At 34.3% G+C, this 25,067-nt stretch overlaps 1 protein-coding gene across 1 annotated transcript in view; it reads right to left on the minus strand.

Moving 5' to 3' along the window:
* LOC145247974 (uncharacterized) overlaps nt 1–25,067 on the minus strand; it is a 536,604-nt gene that overhangs the window by 15,756 nt on the left and 495,781 nt on the right. The window contains exon 3 of the mRNA XM_080109633.1: nt 24,037–24,158. Coding sequence (XP_079965759.1) covers nt 24,037–24,158 — 122 coding nt within the window. The remainder of the gene's footprint in view (nt 1–24,036; nt 24,159–25,067) is intronic.

The following is a 25,067-nucleotide window of genomic DNA, read 5'->3' on the forward strand; positions in this document are numbered from 1 at the left end:
ACGTATACATACATATACATGTACATTTCTACACCTCCATATACAGACACACACACATATATATATATATAAACAATGTATATGCAGACATACATGGATCCATATGCCGACATACATACACATGCACACAACTCTTATACATATATATACACTCACAATATATAAACACACACATATATATATGCACACACCTACCTATATACATATATATAGATCTCCAGTAAGAAGTAGATGTACATATACATACATACATACATACATACATACATACATACGCACACGCATCTACCCCTATACATGTATATACAATTACATAAATATAGATATTAATAAAAATATAAACATACAGACATATATACACGCATACAGACATGTATATATTTCATACTAAGTAAACAAGGTAAAGTTAGGGTAAATAAGTAATAAGTAAGTAAATACATGGGTGTAGTTAATAATGCGGGGTTAGATAGACGCATCGTTAAGTTCGCATATATATATATATATATCTGAGGTGAAGTAACCAATGAAGTGTAACAAGGTTAATTAGATTGTAGATTGCAAACTTTGTTTTCATATAAGCTGTATCGCCTTAAGAGGTCTTTGGCTACTAGTAACTAGCTGAACCAAATTACAGTAGATTTTCAATAACAAATGCCACATACAAATTTATTATGTCTAAATTTTTACCCACCATCTTACGTAACTTTTGAACGCTGTTACAGACATTTATTTGTTATAATAAAATCCTATCTTATTTCCTACAAGCGACATCATCAAAATTGCCAAGCTCTATAGATGAAGTAGTTCGTATTTTCTTCTCTACTTGAAAAGTTCTCCCAGTCAAGACTGGGTAAATATATAATCATTATAACTATACTAACCTGACACCTTTTATTTATTGGATTAAACACTCATACTCATACAACTATTACACTTCACTATTTGAAAATAATGATTTCTCCCCAGTAACATTTTGCCTTTTCTCATTGGCTGCGACCATGACATTCTATTCTGGATTATACACAAACATACAAAAAACGAACACGTCAGCCTTTAATCAATATGGCTGCTCAATCGCCACGCATTGTTTTAAATCATTTATTCTTTCCTATCGTCGCTTTTCCTCTACAGACTATTGTTTACAAAAAATAACCATAACCTTTAGCTTATAGTTGCACAAACAAAACAGTCGTAACTTTTGTATAAACAAGTTAGTGCACCTAGCTCTGGTGATGTTTACATCTACTGCAAATACCGTGACTTCGTTGGTTCAGCTTCGTAAATTTTGCCAATTCGCATTATTTGGACTAACATTATTTAAATATTGTTACACTGAAAATATTATGTTAAAGCTTTCTTTTTTATCATGTCTGGTTTCAATGTTCTAAATTATACGATGCTAAAATGAACTGATCTCTTAGTAAACGATTAGAAACTGTTCTTTTTAACAGAAAAACAATGAACCACCGATACTTATATTACATGAAAACATTTACCCAAAACGTGGCGAATCTGCGCCAACTATTTAATTTTTTTTCTTTATGGCATCACATGTTATGGTAACGTTTCTAAAACATTTGTCTTATACATCAAAAAAATAAAACAAAAAATTGTCCCAGCTTTCTCCTTTTTAATGATTTCATTTCATAAAAAATATCTTTCGATCGAGCATCAAAACTTAGATGATAAAGAAAAACTTAAAAAAACTTAAAAAAGTATATACTGTTATATAAAAGGTACTTTGTGAGTTCGTTCCCTATGGACCCCAAAACGTCTGAGCCGATTTTTATGAAATTTCACACAAAGGTAGTTTATGTGCCTAGCAGCATTCTAAGATAGGTTTTGTATCGGAATGTTTTCGATAAGTATCAATAAACGAAATAATCCGATGAAAGAAGGAACAAGCGATTTTGACCAAAGTTAACACCTTATACAGCCTAACATCACAAGTGCATTACCACACAAGTTGAAAGGCCCGACATATAAAATCAACAGTAGTTCCTTTGATCTGGCAGGAGCATGTTCGAAAGGAATGTTTCTGTTTAAAAGACAATTGAATCATAATACATTACTTTTGCATTTTAAACTTTAATTCAACGATTATACCTATTTACAATGCCTCTCCACGGGACAGTTTTTTAACGTGGAGAAAAAGGTACAAAAATAAAAAAAATTGTCTCAGTCGGGAAGGACTGCTCCTCCACCGAAAGAGAACAAGAAATAGAAGTGCAGCGCCTGAAGAACAGATACATTTTGATCTTGGCCAAAAAATAATTTTATAAAATCAACAGTAGCTTAACAATGCAATGTACATTACAAGGTATTGTGAACTAAGTCAGTGCGGGGAGGCATATGGAGTTTCCTGTTGATGCACTGTGAAGAATCCCCAGCTAAAGCAGGCAATCAATTGATTTAATTGAAATCTGAGCGTGAAACATTTGTTAATCGTTCAATCCCAGGCAACATAGGCTTTCCCTGCTAGTATGTCTATATATAATATATGTAGTGAATAAATAAGACTATATTCCAAAGTTCATGATGTTGACCATCTCATAATTTATTCCTTTAATTCAGTTGACATTTACAATTCTTGACAGTATCTGCTTTGTAGTGCAAAATCAATCATTATATCAATCAGTGAATCTATTATGCCTTTTGTCATTTATTCACTATATTGCTCTGTAATTACATTGAGCTTTTTAAATAAGGATTGGTATATTATTATAAGAAAATATATTTCCACACATATATATATATATATGATTACTTAATTTAATCACATAAATTAATATACGAAAGTATAAATTTATGCATGAACTTTAAGTATTAACTTCAACAGTGCTCAATACGTAGGTAGAGCTAGGTAGTAAGTTATAAAATATATATGGCAATTAAGCTACACAGAATATTCTGTGTTTCATCCACGCTAGGATTCATCAGGCCTGTACAAAATAAAAATATATAAACGAAAATAAATTTCTGACAATTGAATTTGCTAGAGTTTGAAATGAGGTCAACGGGTCAAAATTTCTTTAGTTTGAACATGATTGTTTTGTCCCAGTGTCCATCAAACCAGCCAAGGCCATTGAATATCATACAATAGAAGTTTTACTTTAAATGTGTGAAAAAAAAAAAGTAAACATTGTCAAGTTTATTCCGAGGTTAAATTTGTAAGTCATGGAGTTGGCCTTCGGTTAAGCTGGCTATAAATAATCGTGGAAAGTTTATATCAAATGTACATTCATTCCCAGATGTTTTTTTTTATGTTGAACTTCTGAAAGAACTGTATTTATACTGAGGGGCAAATGTTGCCAAGAAATGGCATGAGAATTATGTAATCAGTCGGTTCAAAATTACGAGGTGCCTTAAATAAGTTTCCAGACTTTTTTTTTTTTTTGTACAGGCATTTAAAAATGCCATAGACTCTTGAAAATTCACTATGACTGACCAATTTTCACGATTTTAGATTCAAATGAACAGCTAAAGCAGAAATTGGAATACACCCTACTAAAGCCTGCTTGTCACAGCTGATTAATCTCAAAAATGCAATTTGGATGTGAGGACATTTTAGAAGAATGATATGCAATAAAATCTGTTTTAAAAGTTGGAAAAAAAAAACGCAACAGAAACGTATGGAATGCTTCAGACTGCTTTTGGACCATCTTGCATGACTCGAGCAACAGCTTTTGAGCAGCATAAGAGATTCAAGGAAGGCAGGGAGTCTGTAAGGGATGATGTGAGGTGTGAGAGGAGTAAGGAAGTCAGGACATCAGAGTTGATTCATGGATAAGGACCGTTGTGTGTCTATAGAGACAATAAGTGTAGTTTGATGTCAGTGTGGGAACTGTACACAATTATTTGCAAGGAACTGAAAATGCTGAAGATTTGCGCAGAATTTGTTCCAAAGGTGCAGTCCACAACCCCATCCTTGTCACAGATTATTTGACTAAGATGAGCATTAAGACAGTTCCTCACCCTCCCAATAGACTAACCCTTGCTCCCTGTGACTTTTGGTTATTCCCTAAGCCTAAGGAAAACCTTAGAGACTATTGAAGACAACTGAGAAGACGAAAGAGGCTGTGACGAGTGTCATTGACATGCTCACACAAGAGGACTTCCATGGAGCCTTCCAGAGGTTGTTGGAACGGTACAACAAGTGCATTGCAGCTGGAGGAGATTATTTCGAAGGAGAGTAAAGTTTAGGCTTAGATCTGATAAGAATAAGGGAAATTAGAAAGTTTTCTTTTCTGTCTTTTCTTTGATTTACATTCGATCTTATTGGTAAACTATTTTTGTTTTTTAATATAAGAGGAATTCTGGACAAGTGAACAGATCTTCATCTTTGGGTTTACAAAGCTAATTATCCTAACTCTAACCCTCCATCAAATCTTAATGGCAGTTGTGATTTCTCTCAAATTAATCTATACGAGAGAATCGTCAGCCATTTTTTTTTTTTTTTTTTTTTTTTTTGCCGCGCATAAATGGTTCAAATGTATTCCTTCTAATCCGCAAGTTTTAATCAAAAACTAATTTTCTCCACTTCAAAATGGCTGCTCTTTTTGTTTCGATTATCATGATTCTTTTGACGCCGGTGTCTTTTATCTCGATTCTTCTGCCATTCTCAGGATGTCATCTTCGCTCCATTCATCAGAAGATAAAAGATGCTGGTTCTAATCGAAGACCTACGAATATATTCGATTTCAATTATCTATTTATAGAATTTTATACTTGAAAGTGGAAATGGTAGATTTTCATCATCATAATTATCGTCCATTTTATTGTCTCTTCTTGGTCAGGGATCAGACGTTTTCTAAGAACCTGTGATTTCAGTCTCCAAACTTTGAGGTGACTTTTTGTTAGTTTCATCATATTTTTTTTTTTTTTTTTTTTTTGTTACTTTGACCGATATTTTTTTTTTTTTTTTAAATATATGGTTTTAAGCAAAAACAACAGAACAGGGTGGAACAATAAATGTATCACCTAAAAGAAAACTACATTACAACTTTATGTTAAAACTTTTATTGAAAAATCAATTCAGATAATTTGATGTAGTAGAGCTGACATTTATTCAATGAAACCACCTCAATCACCACCTCAATACATGTTCAGAACTGGGAGCATGCCCTTTCAACAAGCTCTGGTGAGAGTTCGGCAAATACTCGGTGGATGGTGGCGATCAGGCTGGCTTTGGTTGTGGAAAGTCACGTTGGTGATGTTCTTGGCGTATGACCAAATGAAGTAATCCAGCGGGTTCAGATCAAAGGAAGAGAGAGATCGGTGATAGAAGGGTACAAAGTTGTAGCACTCCTGAAGCCAAGCCCGAGTCTCTTTGTACTTGTGAGCTGGTACAAAGTCCTGCTGCTCCACTCGGGGTTTATCAGCGGCCGCCTGATTGCACCAGGGATCACCACACTTTTCAGCACATTCAGGTACAATTTAGATTTTTAAGCCGACTTTGAAGATGTGAGGTAATATGATGTGGCTGGAAACTTTTTTCATCACCCTGGGCACGCCCCTGTTATTCCTGGCAATCCAGCATTGAGAGTGCTGGCAATGGTCCTGTTGCCATAAATTGGATCGGTAGAGAACATAAGTTGTAAAGCGGAGCATTCAGGTACACTTTGGTGTGGACTTTCAAACTTACTTTGAAGATGTGAGGTGGCATGATGTGGCCCTCACTTGAAACGACACAAAAGACCATAACTATGGTCGGAAACTTTTTTTTATCACTTTGGACACATCGCTGTTATTCGTGGCAATCCAGTGATGCATTTTGAGGGTGCTGGCAATGGTCCTGTTGTCATAACTTGGATCGCTGGAGAGCATGAGTTGTACAGCGGCACATCTCTGATCTCGCTTATTGAACACTGTGTCACTTTCAGACATGATAGAAGGCTACTATCGCTCTTGGGATTTGTACACAACTGGCCAACTAGTAGATGGTCTGCAATAAATTTAAAAAAAAAATAAAATAAAAAAAACGATTTTCATCAAACGGAAATGGAATCATGTCATCTTTTTTAGGACGACACTTTCATCATTTCACCCTGTACTTGCTTCATTGTCACATCGAAAATAGTAATACATTTAAAAATTACAAAAAATCATTGAGTAGGAAATTATTTATAGTTAAAAGTATTTTTTATGGGAAATTGGAGTAAATTGCATTTTCCCTAGATGTGAACACCTTGAATATTGCGAATACAGTGGACATAATTTTTTTTTTTTTTTTTTTTTTTTGAAATACAAATTTGTGAAAACAACTGAAATTTCTGTTTGTTTGAATAAATTTAATATTTATGAAAATAAATTCTATTTAATTTAAACAACTAGGTGAGGCAGGCCAATGGAATAGCCGAATGAAAGGAGTGACATTCTTGCTTGAAAATGAGTCTGTTGTTTTAGGCGCCATGTCATTTTGGATGGTTGTCAGTGAAGAGAAGAAAGAACTGCTTCTGATATTAAGAGTGAACATCTTCCCTGTTGTTGGTGAAGAGAAGAAAAGGAAAAAAAAAAAAACAATGTGAATACGGAGAGCTGTCATTCTGTGTGTTCTTTCAACTCTAAATAAGTTACATGACTGAAATAGGAATTAACCAACCACATCTTACACAAAGAGATCCACCTGAAGAAGCGAAAAGTTGTGAAAATAGCGAACAAGATAAAAATAGTGAAAGTCTATAATGGCATTCATTACGTCAATCGTACATCCACAATGCAGTCCGATTTGATTGGTTGATTTGTTTTATGGCATATCAACCCTTTTTGGGTTATTTGATGCTGAATCCAGTAATTTTCGAAAGTTAGTATGCTTCTAAATATTTATTCATGAAATTTGGTTTGGTTGTTTTGTTTTATGGCATATAAACCCTCTTTTCAGGTTATTTATGACCGAATTCCATGACTTTCGTAAGTGGAATTTCATGCTTCAAGTTCTTTATATCTTCAAATATTTATTCATGGTGTTTGGTTTGGTTTTGTTTTACGGCATATCAACCCCTTTTGGGTTAATTAATACTGAATACAGCAATTTTGGACAAAAAATATTTTATACTTCATATATTTGTCCATGGCATTTGGTTTGGTCTGGTCATTTTGTTTTACGGCATATCAACTCTTAAGATTCAGCCATTTGGGTAAAAACCGTTTCTATGGTTCAAGTTCTTTATATTTTAAAGTATATATTCATGGTGTTTAGTTTGGTTGAGGGGGGGGGGCTTCACAGAACATGATTTAAAAAAAAAGTTTTTTCTTTTTATTGCATTTTCACTCCAAACAAGGCACAGTGCCACTTTGATGTACTATCTGGGACATGATTTGAAGAGGTACTATGTAGGGAGTTGAGCAGTAAGATGTCTGTTTACATTACACTTGAACTTCTGCATGTCAGTACAGTCAGAGCAGCAGGAACTCCCTAGGGAATTCAAAGTCTAGCAGTCCTAGGGAAGAAACTATTAGAATAAAAGGCTTTCTTATATCTACGGAGTTCTGTGTAGGGTGGGATTTTGCTGCGTGTTTGGCTTGTCGGGGGTATTTACATTGATGGAGCACAAGGGCTTGTAATTTATCTAAGCACCTATCATAAAAGTACTTGTAAGACAGGCGGAGGGATGCAATATTTTGTTGATGGGACAGAGGTTGAAGCCTAGCTGATAGTGTGGAATCTATTAAGTTGACAACTCTCTTTGGACCCTTGTCACAGAGGGAGAGACTAGTAGCAGATGCACCAACCCAAATGTGGCAATGCATGAACGAATGGTGGCCTTGATTGAGTTTAGGAACGGAAAAAAAACAAAAAACAATATCAATGTTTGGTGTATTTTACCCTTTACCGGATTTAACGAATAACGTCACGTTTTCGAACTGAATAAAACAAGTCTTCAAATAAGTCTCTTCATGGAAGCTATGCGATCGAGATACCGCCAATAATGTAGAATAATCTCATCAGAATGTTACCTCAATGTCTGTCCGTCTGCGTCACTCATTTCAGTAAGTTAAAAAGTAAAGTTAAATAAACAATTAAGATAACATTAGTCTATCTCTTTCTCAAGTCCATTCTCTCCAAATAAAACTATGTATGAAAACACTCAGGGACCACCTTGCATTTCTTAAATTCATAATGGATGAGTGTTTGTACCAAGCTGAGAGAACAGGACACCCTTCAACTGAACCGTTTACCGCCAAAATGTCATTGTAACTGGTCTTCAAAGTACGGGCCTATGCATGGTTCAGCAAGTGAAGAGGGGTTTGTTTATGTTCGTGCGTCAGTTGCACGCTAACTTCCATCACGTGTGAGTTTCGTGATTAAAAATTTTTATTTATTGCACAAAAAAAATTCTGGCGGTAAAGGGTTAATTCTTTTTCTATAGTTAAAGCCTCATCTTTCTTGTGCACCTCATCATTATTATTGTTGTGGAGACGCCCACTAATTAACATAGGCGGGTGAGTGAGATATATAAAGGTATAAATCACCAATACCGGGGGAGTTCGGCAATGACCGCCAAATAGGCAAGACGCCTATCTTGCCTCCAGTAAGACATGTAACACGCCACCTGCCGGAATATCTCCAACTGAAGTATCTCTGAAGACATGTAAATATGTATATAACTTTTCTTCCTAATATATTATTGTTATACCTTTACTTTCTGTGTTCTTGTTAATTATTTGTGCAGACACAACAATAATCATCATAGTGTATGAATCTGAAGATTCTATTCATTTTTTTAGTCGGAATTCTTTGTAGAAAGACATTAGATACTTAAAGGAGGGACCACGTGAAGGTTGCCAAGATCCTAAGTGAAAATGATTTTGTGGAATAAACTGGATTCAAACTTGGGACGCCCAAGTCGTCAATCTGTGTCGTTAACTGAAACATCATCACCTGCCTCTCGCGTTAATGAAACGGTTGGATGAAATTGATTGCATTGTAAAAAAGATGCTGCCATTTTTTTTTTTTTTTTTTATATGAAACCTGATGATCTATCTTTCTTTCTTCATCTGAAGCCAGCTCCATCCGATGAATACATACGCTACCCCATGATTAAAACATGATTATTTCCATGGCAAGTGCTCGTCTGAGCTCCAATCTCTGGTCCTCCCTCGCCAATCTTTCACGAAAAACACCCGTCTAGCTGAAACCATCGTCAATGATTTTCCCCACTCTTTATCTGTACCTAAATCAAAACGTAGATTCCATGAACAAAGCTTCTTTCTTAGAAGTGCACACCTGTGGAACTCTCTGCCACTTGCCTGTTTCCCTCCTTACTTCAACTTGGATGTATTCAAGTCCAACATAAACAAATACCTGATGAACCGCCCCCTTAAGTAAGACACTTTATCAAATCTCCATTACTAACGATTACTATGATATTATACCATTGATTACTGTACACACAATAACCCTTATCCCTGAGTGGCTTCTGGGCCTTAAGTGGTGACCTCCATGTAAAAAATAAATAAATAAATAAATATCTATTGCATAAAAAAAAAAATTCTGGCGATAACGGGTCAAGTCAAGAAGCCGATATCTTCAGACGACTCGATCATCAGATGAGCATGACGAAATTGGAGGAGGAGATGATGACGATTTTTATTTTATTTTTTATTTTTTTTGGTAAAGTCTCATCATTTTCTAGACAGACCTCTTAATACAATCGAATTATTTTCGTGCATACACGTAAGTGAACACATACAGTCATCTATGCATATGGAGCCGATCGACATAAACATCCTCTGGAGACGGAGACACGGAAGAGAATACAAAACAGGAATCCCCTCCCTCCTCCCGTGAACCTCTAAGTACGAACGCATCCTCCTCTTGCGCAAATGCACAATACGTTCTTTCTTTTCGCTATTGTCAGGCATCTTTACATTTTCAACTAACAAAACATCGCTCTAGGGTCCTGCCTCTCCTCCCGCCTCCCCACAAAAGAAAAATTTTTTTTCCTTATTTTCGTGAAAAGCGTAGTCTTTGTGGCTTCAGAGCCAGAACTATTTTGTCAATGCTTTTCAAAACGGATTCTTGTGGAGGAATTCTTCAATTTTTTTTTTTTTTTTTTTTTAATTATTTGATAAAATTTTTTTTTATAATTTTTTTTAACTCTAGAAACCGTCCATTAGACCAACGAAACATAACTTTTATAAAATAAAGCTTGGTCATATCTAAAAAAAAAAAAAAAATTGTAAGGTTAATTTTGAAAAATTTTAGACTTGAAGGTATTAGGTGGCGCAAAAAATGGTTTTGACGTTCAACTTTATATAATATATATATATATATATATTATATATATATATATATATATATATATATATATATATATGTAAAACCCAGTATAATTGAAAAAAAAAAAAAAAATCCTGATGTGAATGCTGTTGTATTCCTTAATGAAGGTTTCAGAAAACTGGTGCCAATGCTTCCATCGTGCAGGGTTCTACGGACAAATTTACCTTTGGTTAATCGTTAACAACTAAATATTTTCGTTTACTAGCCAAATATAAAAGTTACTAGCACGCCCCACGTGATTTTTGGAATATGACGTCTTTTAATGGTGAATGCTCTGACGAATTACAAGCACTTGTACCCCCTCGACGTAAATACCTCTGAACCCGACAAGCAGCTAAATCCCACCCCCTTCACAGTGGAGGTCCCTAGGTGTAAAAAAGCCTTCTTACTCCAATAGTTTCTTTCCCAGAACTGCTAGACTATGGAACTCCCTTCCGAGATTCTGCTTTCCCAACTGTACTGACATGCAGAAGTTAAAGTGTAATGTGAACAGACATCTTGCTGCTCACCTCCCTTCATAATGTCCTTGCAACTTATGTCCCCGATAGTAGCCTCCTACTTCAAAATGGCACTGTGCCTTGTTTGGGGGTATATATATATATATATATATATATATAATATACTGAGTTCGTGTAATTCAGTAAATTTTCATATACCAATAGGTTTTAAGCCAAAAATGGTTGACTTAAGGATTAAGCTACAAAATTATCACATTTCATAATTGAGCATTAATATACTGTGTGTGCAAAATCAAGACTTCAAGACAAGGTGTTGATGGCAAGAAAAGTGTATTTCATTTTACGTTACAATTGTTTCAATGTCTAGTTCGACAATTTCAAGCATTATATTTTTTTTTTTTTTTTTTAAATTGGAAAGAAGTTTATATAAAATAATTTTATAAAATGAACAGTAGGTTCTCTGGAGTGCTATGCAGAATAAAATATATTTTGGACTAAGTTACTGCATGGAGGCATATGAAGCTTCCTTCTGGGCGATTTCACCGATTCCGATTTTTCAATCCTGAGTTATGCTCACTCATTATTTCATTTAAAGATCTTGGAGACTGTTCACGTTAAGTTGGGAAGGCCTTCCCTCTGTAAACAGAAGGAACTTTACTTTCATTTAAGCTGTATCGCATGAAGAGGTCTCTAGTCACTGGTAACTAGCTGGCCGAAACATGTTCATGACTGTGTAGCAACATATTACTGATTGTGTAAAACCAAAGTGTGTGTGTATGTATGTGTATATACATATATATATACATAATATAAAGCTGAACGTCTGTGTGTGTCTGGTCACGAATAGGCTCCTATATGGTTGACTATTATAGAAAACTGATCACATATAATGATAGAAGATGTATCGAGACACAGGAATGGGCATGTTTGATCTGGCATAATGATGATTCATTAAAATTGTGGGGTCTGCGTACGCGCCTGGTCCAAAAAGTATGGAATAAAAAAAATGTTAAATTTAAAAAAAAAAAACGTTTACAAGTGTTTTTGATATAGATGTACATAAGGATACTTTGATAAGTATGTTTTAATTTAAATAGGGATGGTATAATAAAATTGTGGGGTCTGCGTTCGTGCCTGGCCTCCATAGAATGGAAATAGGCACAAACTTTAATAAAGACTTTTCATATCTATCTGCGTAAGTATACTTTGATAATTATGTTTCAGTTTGAAAAAATATGGTATAATAAAATTATTGGGTGTTCGTTCACACCTGACCTCCATAGAATGGAAATATGTCACAAAGTTTAACAAGGTTTCTTTAATATAGATCCATAGAATATTGTGATAAGTGTTTCAGTGTGAACAACTATGGTATAATAAATTATGGGGTTTATCTATTTTATTTTTACTTTCATCATATTTTGCTTTGGTTTTGATACCCCCAAATTCGAAGCTATCTATTTACAACCCTTCTTGTTCATAGCCTATCATACTTTCATAAATCAGAGCCCATTTTCTGAAGGCTGTTTTTTTTTAACCTAGTCAACGACGGGTACTTTTGCTAGTAATATATATATATATATATATATATATATATATATATATATATATACATACACACACATATATATACACACACACACATATATATATATACACACACATATATATATATACACACACACATATATATATATATATATACACACACATATATATATATATACACACACATATATATATATACACACACACATATATATATATACACACACACACACACATATATATATATATATACACACACATATATATATATACACACACATATATATACATATATATATATATACATATATATATATACACACACACACATATATATATATATACACACACACACACATATATATATATATATATATATATATATATACACACACACACATATATATATATATACACACACACACATATATATATATATACACACACACACATATATATATATATACACACACACACACATATATATATATATATACACACACATATATATATATACACACACACATATATATATATACACACACACATATATATATATACACACACATATATATATACACACACATATATATATATATACACACACATATATATATATATACACACACATATATATATATATACACACACACACATATATATATATACACACACACACACATATATATATATATACACACACACACATATATATATACATATATATATATATATACACATATATATATACACACACATATATATATACACACACGCACATATATATATACACACACACACATATATATATACACACCCACACACATATATATACATACACACACACACATACATATACACACACACACATATATATATATACATACATATATACATATATATACATACATACATGCACACATATTTTCAATGTGTGCTAGCTGTATTTCATTGAAATATATTTCGCACTGATGAAAGCTTAATAAATCAATACGATAACTTTACGACTGAGACAAACTGTTTACTTTGTCTTTTCTTTCAAGACAGGCAACATATGGACAATAGAAATGGAGTATGGTTTAAAAAAAAAAAGGTAATAACTATTATCTGCGAGCCATAATAATTATATATTAAAAATAGCAGCCGCCCGACGTTGCCTAGTTATAAAACATATTTTAATTCATGCAGCTTTCGTATTGTTATAGAGCGAATTCTCTATCGATTATTATATTGTACCTAATATATAGTAGTGATTTCAAAAGTTAAAACAAAAAATGACTTGTCTACCATCAGCTAAAATCGAAACCAAAACATATAGTTCTTCAGCCTTATGCGCTAACGTATGACCCAAATCCACACGTATACAAAAAACCACAAAAAAAAAATAACGTTGTTTAACCTATAACTTTTAATTATCATATGCGCAGAAAAAAATCCAGTACAGTCGAATTACACAAAGCTAAGGTCAATGTGTTTTATTTATTTATTTTATTATTTTATTTTTTTTTTGACCACTTAACAATTTTTGCCAGCTAAAAACCAAATTGAAGGAGTGCTACAGGTCCGAATACCCTATACATCAAATTACAACTCTGTAGACCAAATATCCAGAGGAGTTTGGGAGACTTTATGCATGCGCGCACACACCAACAAGGTCGGTCTCACTCACTCACTCACACACACACACACACACACACACACACACACACACACATATATAAGTAAAAAAAAAAAAAAGTTAAGACATTATAAAATTGAATTGACAATATTTTATTCAAAAGAAGGAATACGAAGTAAAGGTGAAGTTTCAAAGTTTATCTTTCTAATCTTTCGAATTTAAAAAGTTTTTTTTTTATTATTATTAATGTTTTCTTTACTTGTTAAGTTTCCTCCTATTAATGAATATGTATATTTCCGTGTACTAGAACGTTTTCATCTTAAATTCTACACAATTATTCAGAATGTAGAAACTATGCATAAATAGAATTCAGTGAAATGAAACAAATCTAATAAGAAATCAAAAAAAAAAATAATAATAATAATAATTAGCGCTCATTTTTTAAAGGAATGTGCAAATTAGTTGACTTTCATGTAGTCGCTCACGTATACATGACTGAGCATATTAAGAAGTTCGTTTTAATAATTTTTACATAGAAAAAGAAAAATATAAGCTTTTAATATCAATATCGGAGCGAGAAATTTTTTTTCCAATTCTATAGTTATATATTACTGGTTCGCTGCATTCCAATAACCAAAAGAAAGAATCGGTTCACAATTATAACTTTTGTTTTGGTAAATACCTATATTTTCTTTTTTACGTGCGTTTCGCAGCTCACAACGAAAAACGTATTCAGTACATTTGGCCGCTCATCAGAGACGATTAAATATTAGTAAAAGCCAACAGAAAGATGAGAAAAACGATAAGTTAGAAACAGGAAAAAGTCAGTTTAAAGCTACCCCCCCCGCCACTCCAAAGACATCTGACACCATGTTGGAAGGTTCTTCTTAAGCCGTCATATTATATTTGATTAGCAGAACTAAAATCGTAAAACTCCGATTCCAAAATGATAATTTCAATAAAATTTTTAAGTGCTTATACATGAAATAGTTCTGTCGATATTTAACAGTAATTAGTCATTTAATAAAAAAATAAAAACTTACTAAAAATCCTTAAAAGGGAGGTATTTTTAATTTAACATCACACTAGAAAGAAAGATATACTGATGACACATATTCGATTTAATATATATTTTTTTAACCGGATCGCAGGGCTTTCAATCCAACTTCCTTTTCTTTCCACTTATCAGCACCTAAAATAAAAGACAGACTTCCCCACCCCAATGAAATCTTTTTTTTTTTTTTTATTATTACATTTTCACCCCAAACAAGGCACATTGCCACTTTGATGTAGGGGGCTACTATCAGGGGCAGCAACTACTGGGGCACTATGTAGGGATTTGGGCAGCAAGATGTCGGTTCACGTTGCACTTGAACTTCTGCATGTCAGTACAGTTAGGGAAGCAGGAACCTGGAATAGAATTCCAGAGTCTAGCGGTTCTGGGGAAGAAACTATTGGAGTAAAAAGATCTTTTACATCTAGGGATCTCTACAGTGTGGGGGTGGGATTTAGCTGCCTGTCGGGTTTGTCGAGGGTGTCTACATCGTGAGGGCACAAGTGTCTGCAGTTCGTCAGAGCATTCACCATTAAAATACTTGTAGAACAAGAGGGAAGCAACGTTTCATCGATGGGACAGAGGCTGAAGCTTAGATGCCAGTTCAGGGCCTATCAGATTGGCGACTCTTTTTTGAACCTTGTCTAGGAGCAAGAGACTAGTAGCAGATGCACCAGCCCAAATGTGACAACAATGCTCCATACATGGGCGAATGGTGGACTTATAGAGGTACAGAATACTTTCAGGTGTCAGTAGTTTTCTAGCACGGTAGATCTTGGTTATTAATAACTACAGATGGAAACATTGTCATGTCAGCGTGTATCAAAATCTGTATAAAGAAATATTAATATACTAGCAGTTCAGCCCGGCCCTATGTACTGTTCATAACTTTATGTGCATATGTATATATCAAAAAGTGTGAATATGTACGGTAATGCCTTTCTATATAATAGACTTCCTTAACTACCATAGAGAAAAGTTGGTAGACACTGCAGAGGTAAGTTTTTTTTTAAACTTCGACCTCAATTTTTACCTCTTAAAATTTACTCTTTTGAGCTCAAATCAAATTGAAATGTTTGAACCATGTCTAGGTAACCTACATCTAAAATTTCAAGTGTTTGGACCCAAAATTGGCAGCGGAGTTTGGTAGTGTCTGCAAAGGTCAACTATTTCAATCTTTTCACTTTCGGCAGTGAAACTTTCGCCCCAAAACTGATTAAAAAGCCTTGCTGCATGTCTGGATACCCTTTATATAAAATTTCAAATGTTTAGACCCCCCCCCATTTTTTTTTTTTTTACTTAGGCATCACCACTTATCAAGACCAAGAGGCCACTCGAGGATAAGGGTTAAAGATTGTACAGTAGAAATTGAACAATATAGTAATCGTTAGTAATGGAAATTCGGTAAATTTGTTAACAAGTGGGACGGCTCATCAAGAACTTGTTTACATTAGACTTGAAGAAAACCATATTGACTTAATAGTTTGCTAGAGACCGCAAAGGTAAAAATCTTTTGAACTTTGAGTCCTTAGCAGCTAAATTGTCGGCCCAAACTCTGTCTGAATACACTTTATATAAAATTTCAAATATTTAGACCACAAATTGGCTGAGTAATTAGGTAGTGTCTACAGAGGTTAAATTTTTTAAAACCATGACCCCAATTTTCACCCCCCCCCTCCCTAGCATTTATTGTTTTGGGTTCAAATCAAATTAAAAAGTTTGATCCATGTCCAAAGAACGTATATCTAAAACTTCAAGTGGTAAGACCTAAAATTGGCGGAGGAGTTTGGTAGAGTTCTCAAACATCAAATCATTGAACAGCCAAATTTCTGGCTGAAAACCAATCAAAAAATTTTTTTCCCAAATCTTAATACCCCTTATATCAAATCTCAAGTTTGTGTAGGGAAATGTACATAGACACACTTTCACTTTTATAGATACTAGCATGGGTGCCCGGCATTGCCCGGGTGTTTGGAGGTGCGTGTTGAGCAAAAAAAAGCGGTAATAGGAAAGCAGGCTCGAACCTGTATGGCGAAGGAGGAAAAGAACGGGGGGGGGAAACCTAACGTCTTTGCTGTTACGACCACTGCCAAACCGGAAGTGACATATGTTGAGACACTTGTAGTCTGTCTAAACTGTACGAACGAACTGCCTAAACCAAGATGGCCGACTCCTATTTATATCACCACAAGCAAGGGAGGTAACCATGTAACTGAAGCAAGGGAGGTACCCAATGTCTACATTAACATTGCTGCTGTCCTCAAGTGAATAATTTATTTCTGATTTAACAAGTCCCTTAGAAGCTCAGACGAAGCTCCTGCCTTGGTCAAACAATGCATTATCATAAGCACTTGCTACTCCTTTTAATTCAATCAAAGCCTGAGTAACTCTCTTGTACCATGCCCGTGGAGCATCATTCAATCCATAGATGCATCTTTTTAATTTCCACACTTGAGATTTAGGACAAACATCAGATGGTGGCCTCAGGTACACATCTCTCTCTAAAATACCACCTTGCAAAAAGGCTGAGGTAAAATCTATGGTCTGCAGCATCCAATTCTTTATTGATGCGGTTAGCATGACCATTCGCATAGCTTCACGGCTACATGTTGGGGAGTCCGTTTTCAGATTACTATTTTCTTCATAGCCTCGTGCTACAAGGCGAGCTTCCATTGTTTTCTGATTATCCTTGAATTTTTCAGTAATCACCCATCTTGTGGATATTGTTTTTTGACCTGTGTATGGCACACATTCAAATACTTCATAGGTGTTCATGTTTTTTATTTCTTTATGCTTGGCATCCATTACAGCTTTTGTTCAGCGGTGAGCAGGACTACATTTTCCTGTTCAGTATATTGGGACACTTCTCTCCAATGATCAATATGATTCCAGTTGATACAAACTTGATCCTCGTTTTCATCCTCAGGTTCTATATTGATCCAATGACTATATTTGCCAGTTGATTTAGGCTGTACTGACATAACCTTTCCTTTCTTCCACTCCCCACTTCCATTTATTTTATAAGTTATGGTCTTATTTCGGCCAGGTTTTTCAGTCTTATCTCTTAAACTGGTAGAACTATCAACAACTTCTTCTCTGTCTATATCTTCACTTTCTACCACTTGATTCTGCAACTCCTCCTCCTCAACTGAAAGGTATTCATTCTTCCCTTCTGTAGTGTTTCCCAGCATTTCAGCTTTTTTTGTTCTTTTTTCGTTGTTTTTATTCACTTTCATCAATTGGCACGGATGCATCCTATAAAATGCTCCGCCATGTCTGATTAAGACAAACTGGCCTTCTCTGCCTAACACTTTTGCTGGACCATGCCATCCTTTAAAACCCTGCCTCCGATAATAGATTTGGTCTCCGGTAGCATAATCTTCATCAGCATAAGTTCTGACATTAGACCTGAGAGCTCTCCTAATTCTCTCACTGGACTCAGCTTCCAAAAAGTTTCTCCTTGCACTATGGAGAGCATTTAAATTTTTTCTCACCATGTCACTTGTAGTAGAGGACTCCATAGCAGGTAACTGGTCTGTCAGAATTGAGGGTGTATTTACATTGAAACCGAATACAAGTTCATTTGGACTGTGTCCAGAGTAATTGAGGAGGGCATTTTTTGCACAAATAGCCCATGCCAAGGCAATTTCAGGTTCACACTTCTCATCGTCAATTGTTTTTTTCATTGCCTCAGCAACTATCAAATTATGACGTTCTACAGTACCGTTGCTGAATGGACTTTCTGCGGCAGTAGTACAGGTCTCTATGTTGAGTTTTTCATTCATCTGTCTATAGTGTTCGTTGTTGAATTCACCCCCATTATCACTCAGAAAACGAACAGGAGATCCGAAATAGGTAATCCACATCATAAAGATGTTTTTGATGATCTCCTCCTTCTTCTTTGTTTTGATCAATGTTGCCGCTGAATACCTGGTAGCGGCATCAATGAGATGTAGTATCCACACCTCATTGTGGATGAACTCTTTCAAATCCATGCAAACTGTGTGATTAAATCTATTGCCAAGAGGCAATCCCACAACCGGTCACAGTGGAGCTTTTTTAAATCTAAGGCAAATTTGACAGTTTTCACAAACCTCCTCAATCGCCTTTATAAATTCCTTGTCATTGAATTTGCCACTTTTTTTAACCAAGGAAACAAGTTTTTCCTTCGAGGCATGAGCAAACTGTCGATGAAGTTTTTCTGCTTTTTTTTTTTTTCTGTGAAAGAACACTGACCAAAATTCTGAACATGTAATACAATGTTCTTAGTACCACCATGATCCAACAACTTATTTGTTAAGGGGAGACAATAGTGCCCTGAAGTTGTGGTCTTTAGTTCAATACATTTATCAAAAATCCAGCACATATCTTTCCGGAAATCTAGCACTATTCCTGCTGTCTTCATTGATTTGTGACTTAATAGAAGAGGCAAGTCGTTTTTCACAATATCTGCTTCGATATAAACTCTTATACCTCCGAGTGTAACCGGAAATTTAGCAACTTTAATTGCTGTGACAGCCACTCCATCACCAAAACAAAAACTCCGGTCTGAGTTCGTATACTTCACTAGTTGCAGGTCACTTTCATTTAAAGTATCTAAATAAACATCAAGCCACACTTCGCCAGCCAGTGTGCGAGTACAAGCAGAATCCAAGACTGCCATTCCAAATGTTTCCTTTACAAGATTTGAGATTTTTTCATTTGTACTGTTCAAATAAATATTTTCTTGAATGAACAACGTAATGTGTATTTGTTCTGTCGCTTCCGTAAACCTGGGCGTATTTCTAGGACACTCTCTAATTAGATGGTTCGGAGACTGACATTTGTAACACAACAACACGTTTCCACTTCGGTCACATGGATTAGATTGTCCTCGACGAAAACGCCTTTTGTTGTTACCCGGTTTAGAATAATTATAGTTGACGATTTCGGGCTCTGATTTCACTGCCGGTACATTTTCATCACGATAAATGTCACCAAATACTTTCTTTATCGATTCCTTCATGTTTTGATACGTCAAAACAGAACACGTTGTCCGCGCTAATTTTTCGTTCTCTTCCGATATGTTAACCGCGTTCCAAACAAGAAAAGCTTGCACTCCTTCCGGTAGAATAATGTAGAATTTTTTTAATCTTTGGTACAAAAACTCATAACGAACAAGAAAGTCATTTATACTGGTACCTGACGATCTTTTATAAGTGTAAAATTCCTTAAAAGTCATGTAAGCGCGCGTGTGTTCATCCTTTAAATATATGTCATCCAGTTTCTTTATTAAGATCTTCAAGCCATCTCGTCCGCCGATGTCACTTGTTGGCAATTCACGGACACATTCTCTAATATTCGGTGGTAGCGTCAAAAACACTGCTGGCCCTTTTTTTTCCTCAGAAAGATCCGTGAACAACGACCACATTTCAACGTCTTGTTTCCAGTTCTCGTAAACATCCTCCCCCTCCAACAATGGAGGTTGTTTGTTCGAAGTTGCCATATCCGATATCCGATCTGTCTAGTGCTACAGACAAGCTGTACAAAAAAAATTTTTTTTTTTTTTTTTTTTTCGTTTTGTCGCACACAGAGGGATATCTCTGCTACCATTTGTTGAGACACTTGTAGTCTGTCTAAACTGTACGAACGAACTGCCTAAACCAAGATGGCCGACTCCTATTTATATCACCACAAGCAAGGGAGGTAACCATGTAACTGAAGCAAGGGAGGTAACCAATGTCTACATTAACAACATAGGTTTAAATTAAAGCTAGACAATCAAAAAGAGGATGACTTTCGAAAATATCAGCGAAAAAAGCGACCCCTCCCTGTTGAGGGTGAAGAAATTCATGTTTTTAGCCAATTTTTAGGTATTTGTCATCTGAAGGGTCAAGCTTCAAAATGATACGGATCTTGGTAAAATCCGTTGCTTCTGTCGAAAGTTTTAGGCAGACATGCAAACAGACATACATGCATTTATATATTGGTAGCTCAAATTTTCGACCCAAACCGATTAAAAAGCTTGCCCTATCTCTGAATACCCTTTATGTAAAATTTCAAGTGTTTAGACCCAAAATTGTCGGAGGAGTTTGGTAGAGTTCTCAAAGGTCAAATCGTTGAACTTTGACCCCTTAACAACCAAATTTCTGGCCGAAAATGGATTACAAAGATTTTCCTATATCTCAATACCATGTATATCAAATTTCGAGTCTGTAGACTGAAAATTGACAGTTATTGCGTAGGGAAATGGACATACACACACACAGATACAGACACGTTCACTTTTATAGATAATAAGTAATGGGTTAGAAGTATCCTTTAGCGAAAAATCGATTAATAATGATTTTTTTTTTTTTTTTTTTTTTTGTGTATGTAGATATCGGAAACAGTCGAAGTAGTATACGTGAACTGTAAAAAAACAAACAAAAAAAAACATTTATCCATCTGTGCGGATGCAAAAGAATCGACGATGCTGGCGACGCCCCTCTGCAGACCCAGCTGTTTAATACGCGTAAACGAGACAGAGCCATTTCACATTCGTTTAACAAGCGAACCCCAGGGCAAAAGCAGACCCCCCCCCCCACCTTCCCTTTTATGTTCGATTACATCAAAGAGATCACAGGCTCTAATTAAGAATGAGTTGTTAACTCGCTCCCTTTTCATTACTAACACCTGCTGCAGCTATCTTTGCTCACAGGATCTATGACCAGCTAGCCATCATCGGAAACAACATGGCTGACCACTCGGCCACCACCGCCAGGATCCGGAATTCCTTTTAACTCTTCTGATTCCTAGCCGTTGTTGGAATGAACAGCAGAAATTCCGGACTCTTTCATCATGTGAATCTAAATAACTAATCAGTGCTTGTGTAGATTAGTGATCTTTTAAATCAACGCATTTCCGGTGAAAACATTATTACTACAAGTGTTGGGAGGATTAATCGGAATCGGGAATCGGAAAAAACAAACAAACTGGGCCTATTTTCCGATGCTAAAAACTATTTTCTTTTTGTTTGTTTGTTTTTGTTTATATTTATTTTGTTTAAAACTTGTTCGTATTAATGATGAAATGATAAATATTTATTGATTTTAAACTGCTCATAAATCTAAAATCGATAGATCCACTACCACAAATACATATTTTACATTCGCAAAAATGTACACGAATTTTTTTGTTTTTTTTTTTAAATGGTAATCCAAAAAATTAAATATTTAGGGATTTGAAAAAAAAAAAAAAAAAAAAAAAAAAAAATCGGAAAGTTAAAACAGAACCTGTAATTGTATTGGAATCGGAAAATATTTAAATCGTCCAATAGCTAATTATTACGCACTTGTCATGGAATTACTATAAATAGAAGAAAACACACGGACTCATATAAAATGAGAAATATGTATTGATTTTAAACTAGTGGATGGGGGGGAGGGTGCAGGCGTAAAATACGCTTAAATATATTTTAATTTGTCCAGATTTCGTATATATTATTAAAAAGTCGTGATTTCAAATGGAAAGACCAAAAAAATTTAGGGGACAGCAACTAGAATCGAAACCGAAACTGTAAGATTCAAAGCTGGTGATGTTACCACTGTATCAATGTGATGCGCATATAAACTGATCAAAAATAAACTAAGATGAATGAGCAAAATGTACAATATTGTCTTTTGTATGAAGCCAGATTTTATTTAGGCTTTTATATATACATGTTTTTCAGCTTGTTTCATTTGTGACATATTTAATTTAATCTTCCAGTTAATGGCAGCTAATCAGGAAAGAATACGGACCGTTCCCGGACCTTCGTCTTATAATTATTCAACTTGTAGACTTGTGAGATATATATATATATATATATATATATATATATATATATATATATATATAAATAATCAATGGCAATTAAGCTTTTTGTAGTTTTTTGTAATGTTTTCTGTGATTTCACTACACTAAAAATAGATATGGAAAGGGTTAATTTCAAGACATCGCTAAAAAAACATCCCCATACCTAGCAAGCATAGCTATATTATTAAATTAATTAAAAAAAACAAACAAAAAAACAGATGAACTAATACGCCAAATGCGATGGCCAGCAAATTTCTTCCTTAAAAATGAAAACATAAACAAAAAAGAATCTTATGGTTTTAAAACCATAAAAAATGCAAAAGCAGTAGACCTTTTGATAAACTTTGAAAAGGACCTTTTAAACGTGATTAAAAACTTAGAATTCCACAACATAACAATTTCCAATGGAAACTGCACAAAATAAAACTAGATATTTTTATAAAATTGATAAACAAGAACATAACAATTTAATCACAGAAAACATTACAAAAAACTTAATTGCCATATATATTTTATAACTTATTACCTAGCTCTACCTACATATTGAGCACTGAAGTAAATACTTAGTTTACACATAAATTTATACTTTCGTATATTAATTTGTGATTAAATTAAATAATCATATATATATATATAAAATAAAAATTACAATTTAATTTTTTTTTCTCTCTTCTTCACTGATTTTTCTTAATTACACTTTGTCTCTGCAGCCATATTAAACGTATATCTTATTTTTCTTTTATTAATATTATTGGAATCCCCCCCCCTTTTCCTTGTACATATTTGTGAATTATTCCACGGATTTCGTCCATCTTCCAATCAGTGTTTTTAACTCTTTTTCAAAGTGTTTTTTAACATATTTTATTAACTATTTGCTCTTTATATATATATATATATATATATATATATATATATATATATAGTAATTTATAAACTATATATGGCGATTAAGCTACACTGAATATTCTGCGTTTCATCCAACTATAGGATTCGTCAGGCTTATGCATAAGCCTGACGAATCCTATAGTTGGATGAAACTCAGAATATTCAGTGTAGCTTAATCGCCATATATATTTTATAAATTACTAACTAGCTCTACCTACGTATTGAGCACTTTTGAAGTAAATACTTAAAGTTTACGCATAAATCTATACTTTCGTATATTAAATTTATGCGAATAAATCAAGTAGTTATATATATATATATATATATATATATATATATATATATTATTTAAAAGCAACAAAAACAAAATACATACGTTCAATTTCTCTGACTTTCATACCAACAATATTCTCCAATCGTCCCTGAAGAAAGAGCTGACCCAACATTTCGTAGTATTTCCATGATTTAAAACACAGTAAAAGATGCCGGTCATTCCATCTGAAAAGAGACACAAAAAAAAAAAAAAAAAAAATGAAAATGGGGTCAGATAAGGTAAAAAAAAAAAAAAAAAAAAAATGAAAATGAGGTCAGGTAAAAAAAAAAAATATTTCTACAAACTCAACTTGGAAAAATCAATTGTAAAAGTGACCTTCGCCTGAAGGTTGAAAATTCTCAGTGTGGGCCACTAAAAAATACAATTGCGAATTACTTAGGACCTGTATCCAGTCATGGTTTACGAAATGAGAGCATGCTATCTCCGTGAAGTAAATAAAGGGTTTCGTTAGAGATTCTGCCCAAATTCCCCACATTCAACAGAAACATTCCTGAGTTCGACACGATACACATGAAGGTCGTAGGTTACATCGATCAAAACGTTGTGAAAATGACACTCAAAATGAGAACATTAGTTCGAATAATCCAAATTATACAGATAACCAATCCTCATTTCAAAAACACAAACATTTAATTTTATTATTTGATGATGTAAGAATGTTCCTAATTTTCATTTTAGATGCTGGCATGCGTTGGACAGCTTTAATGAATTGATTACCAAATGTACCTATCTCTGACCAGGTTTTTATTTATCCCTCTTTTTTTTAAAGTCCATCCTTATCACTTTCCTCTGTCTTTGTCTTTACTTTACCAACTAACGCCAATCCTACCTCAACATATCTAATGACTCAAGAACTCTTATCCATTCTTTTAATGTGACCATACCAACGAAATCTCCTGTTCTGCACACATTTTTTTCCTATACTATCCAGATTTAATCTTCCTATGAAGGCATTAGATCCAAGCCTGTTTTTTTTTTTTAATTACATTTGTTGATATACTGCAAAACAACTAAACCAAGCATCGAACATAAATATTTGAAGATATAAATATTGGAAATTTATAGGGGATTAT

This window comes from Euprymna scolopes, chromosome 26, assembly GCF_053919585.1.
Source record: "Euprymna scolopes isolate OS-2025 chromosome 26, ASM5391958v1, whole genome shotgun sequence".
NCBI classification, from domain to species: domain Eukaryota; kingdom Metazoa; phylum Mollusca; class Cephalopoda; order Sepiida; family Sepiolidae; genus Euprymna; species Euprymna scolopes.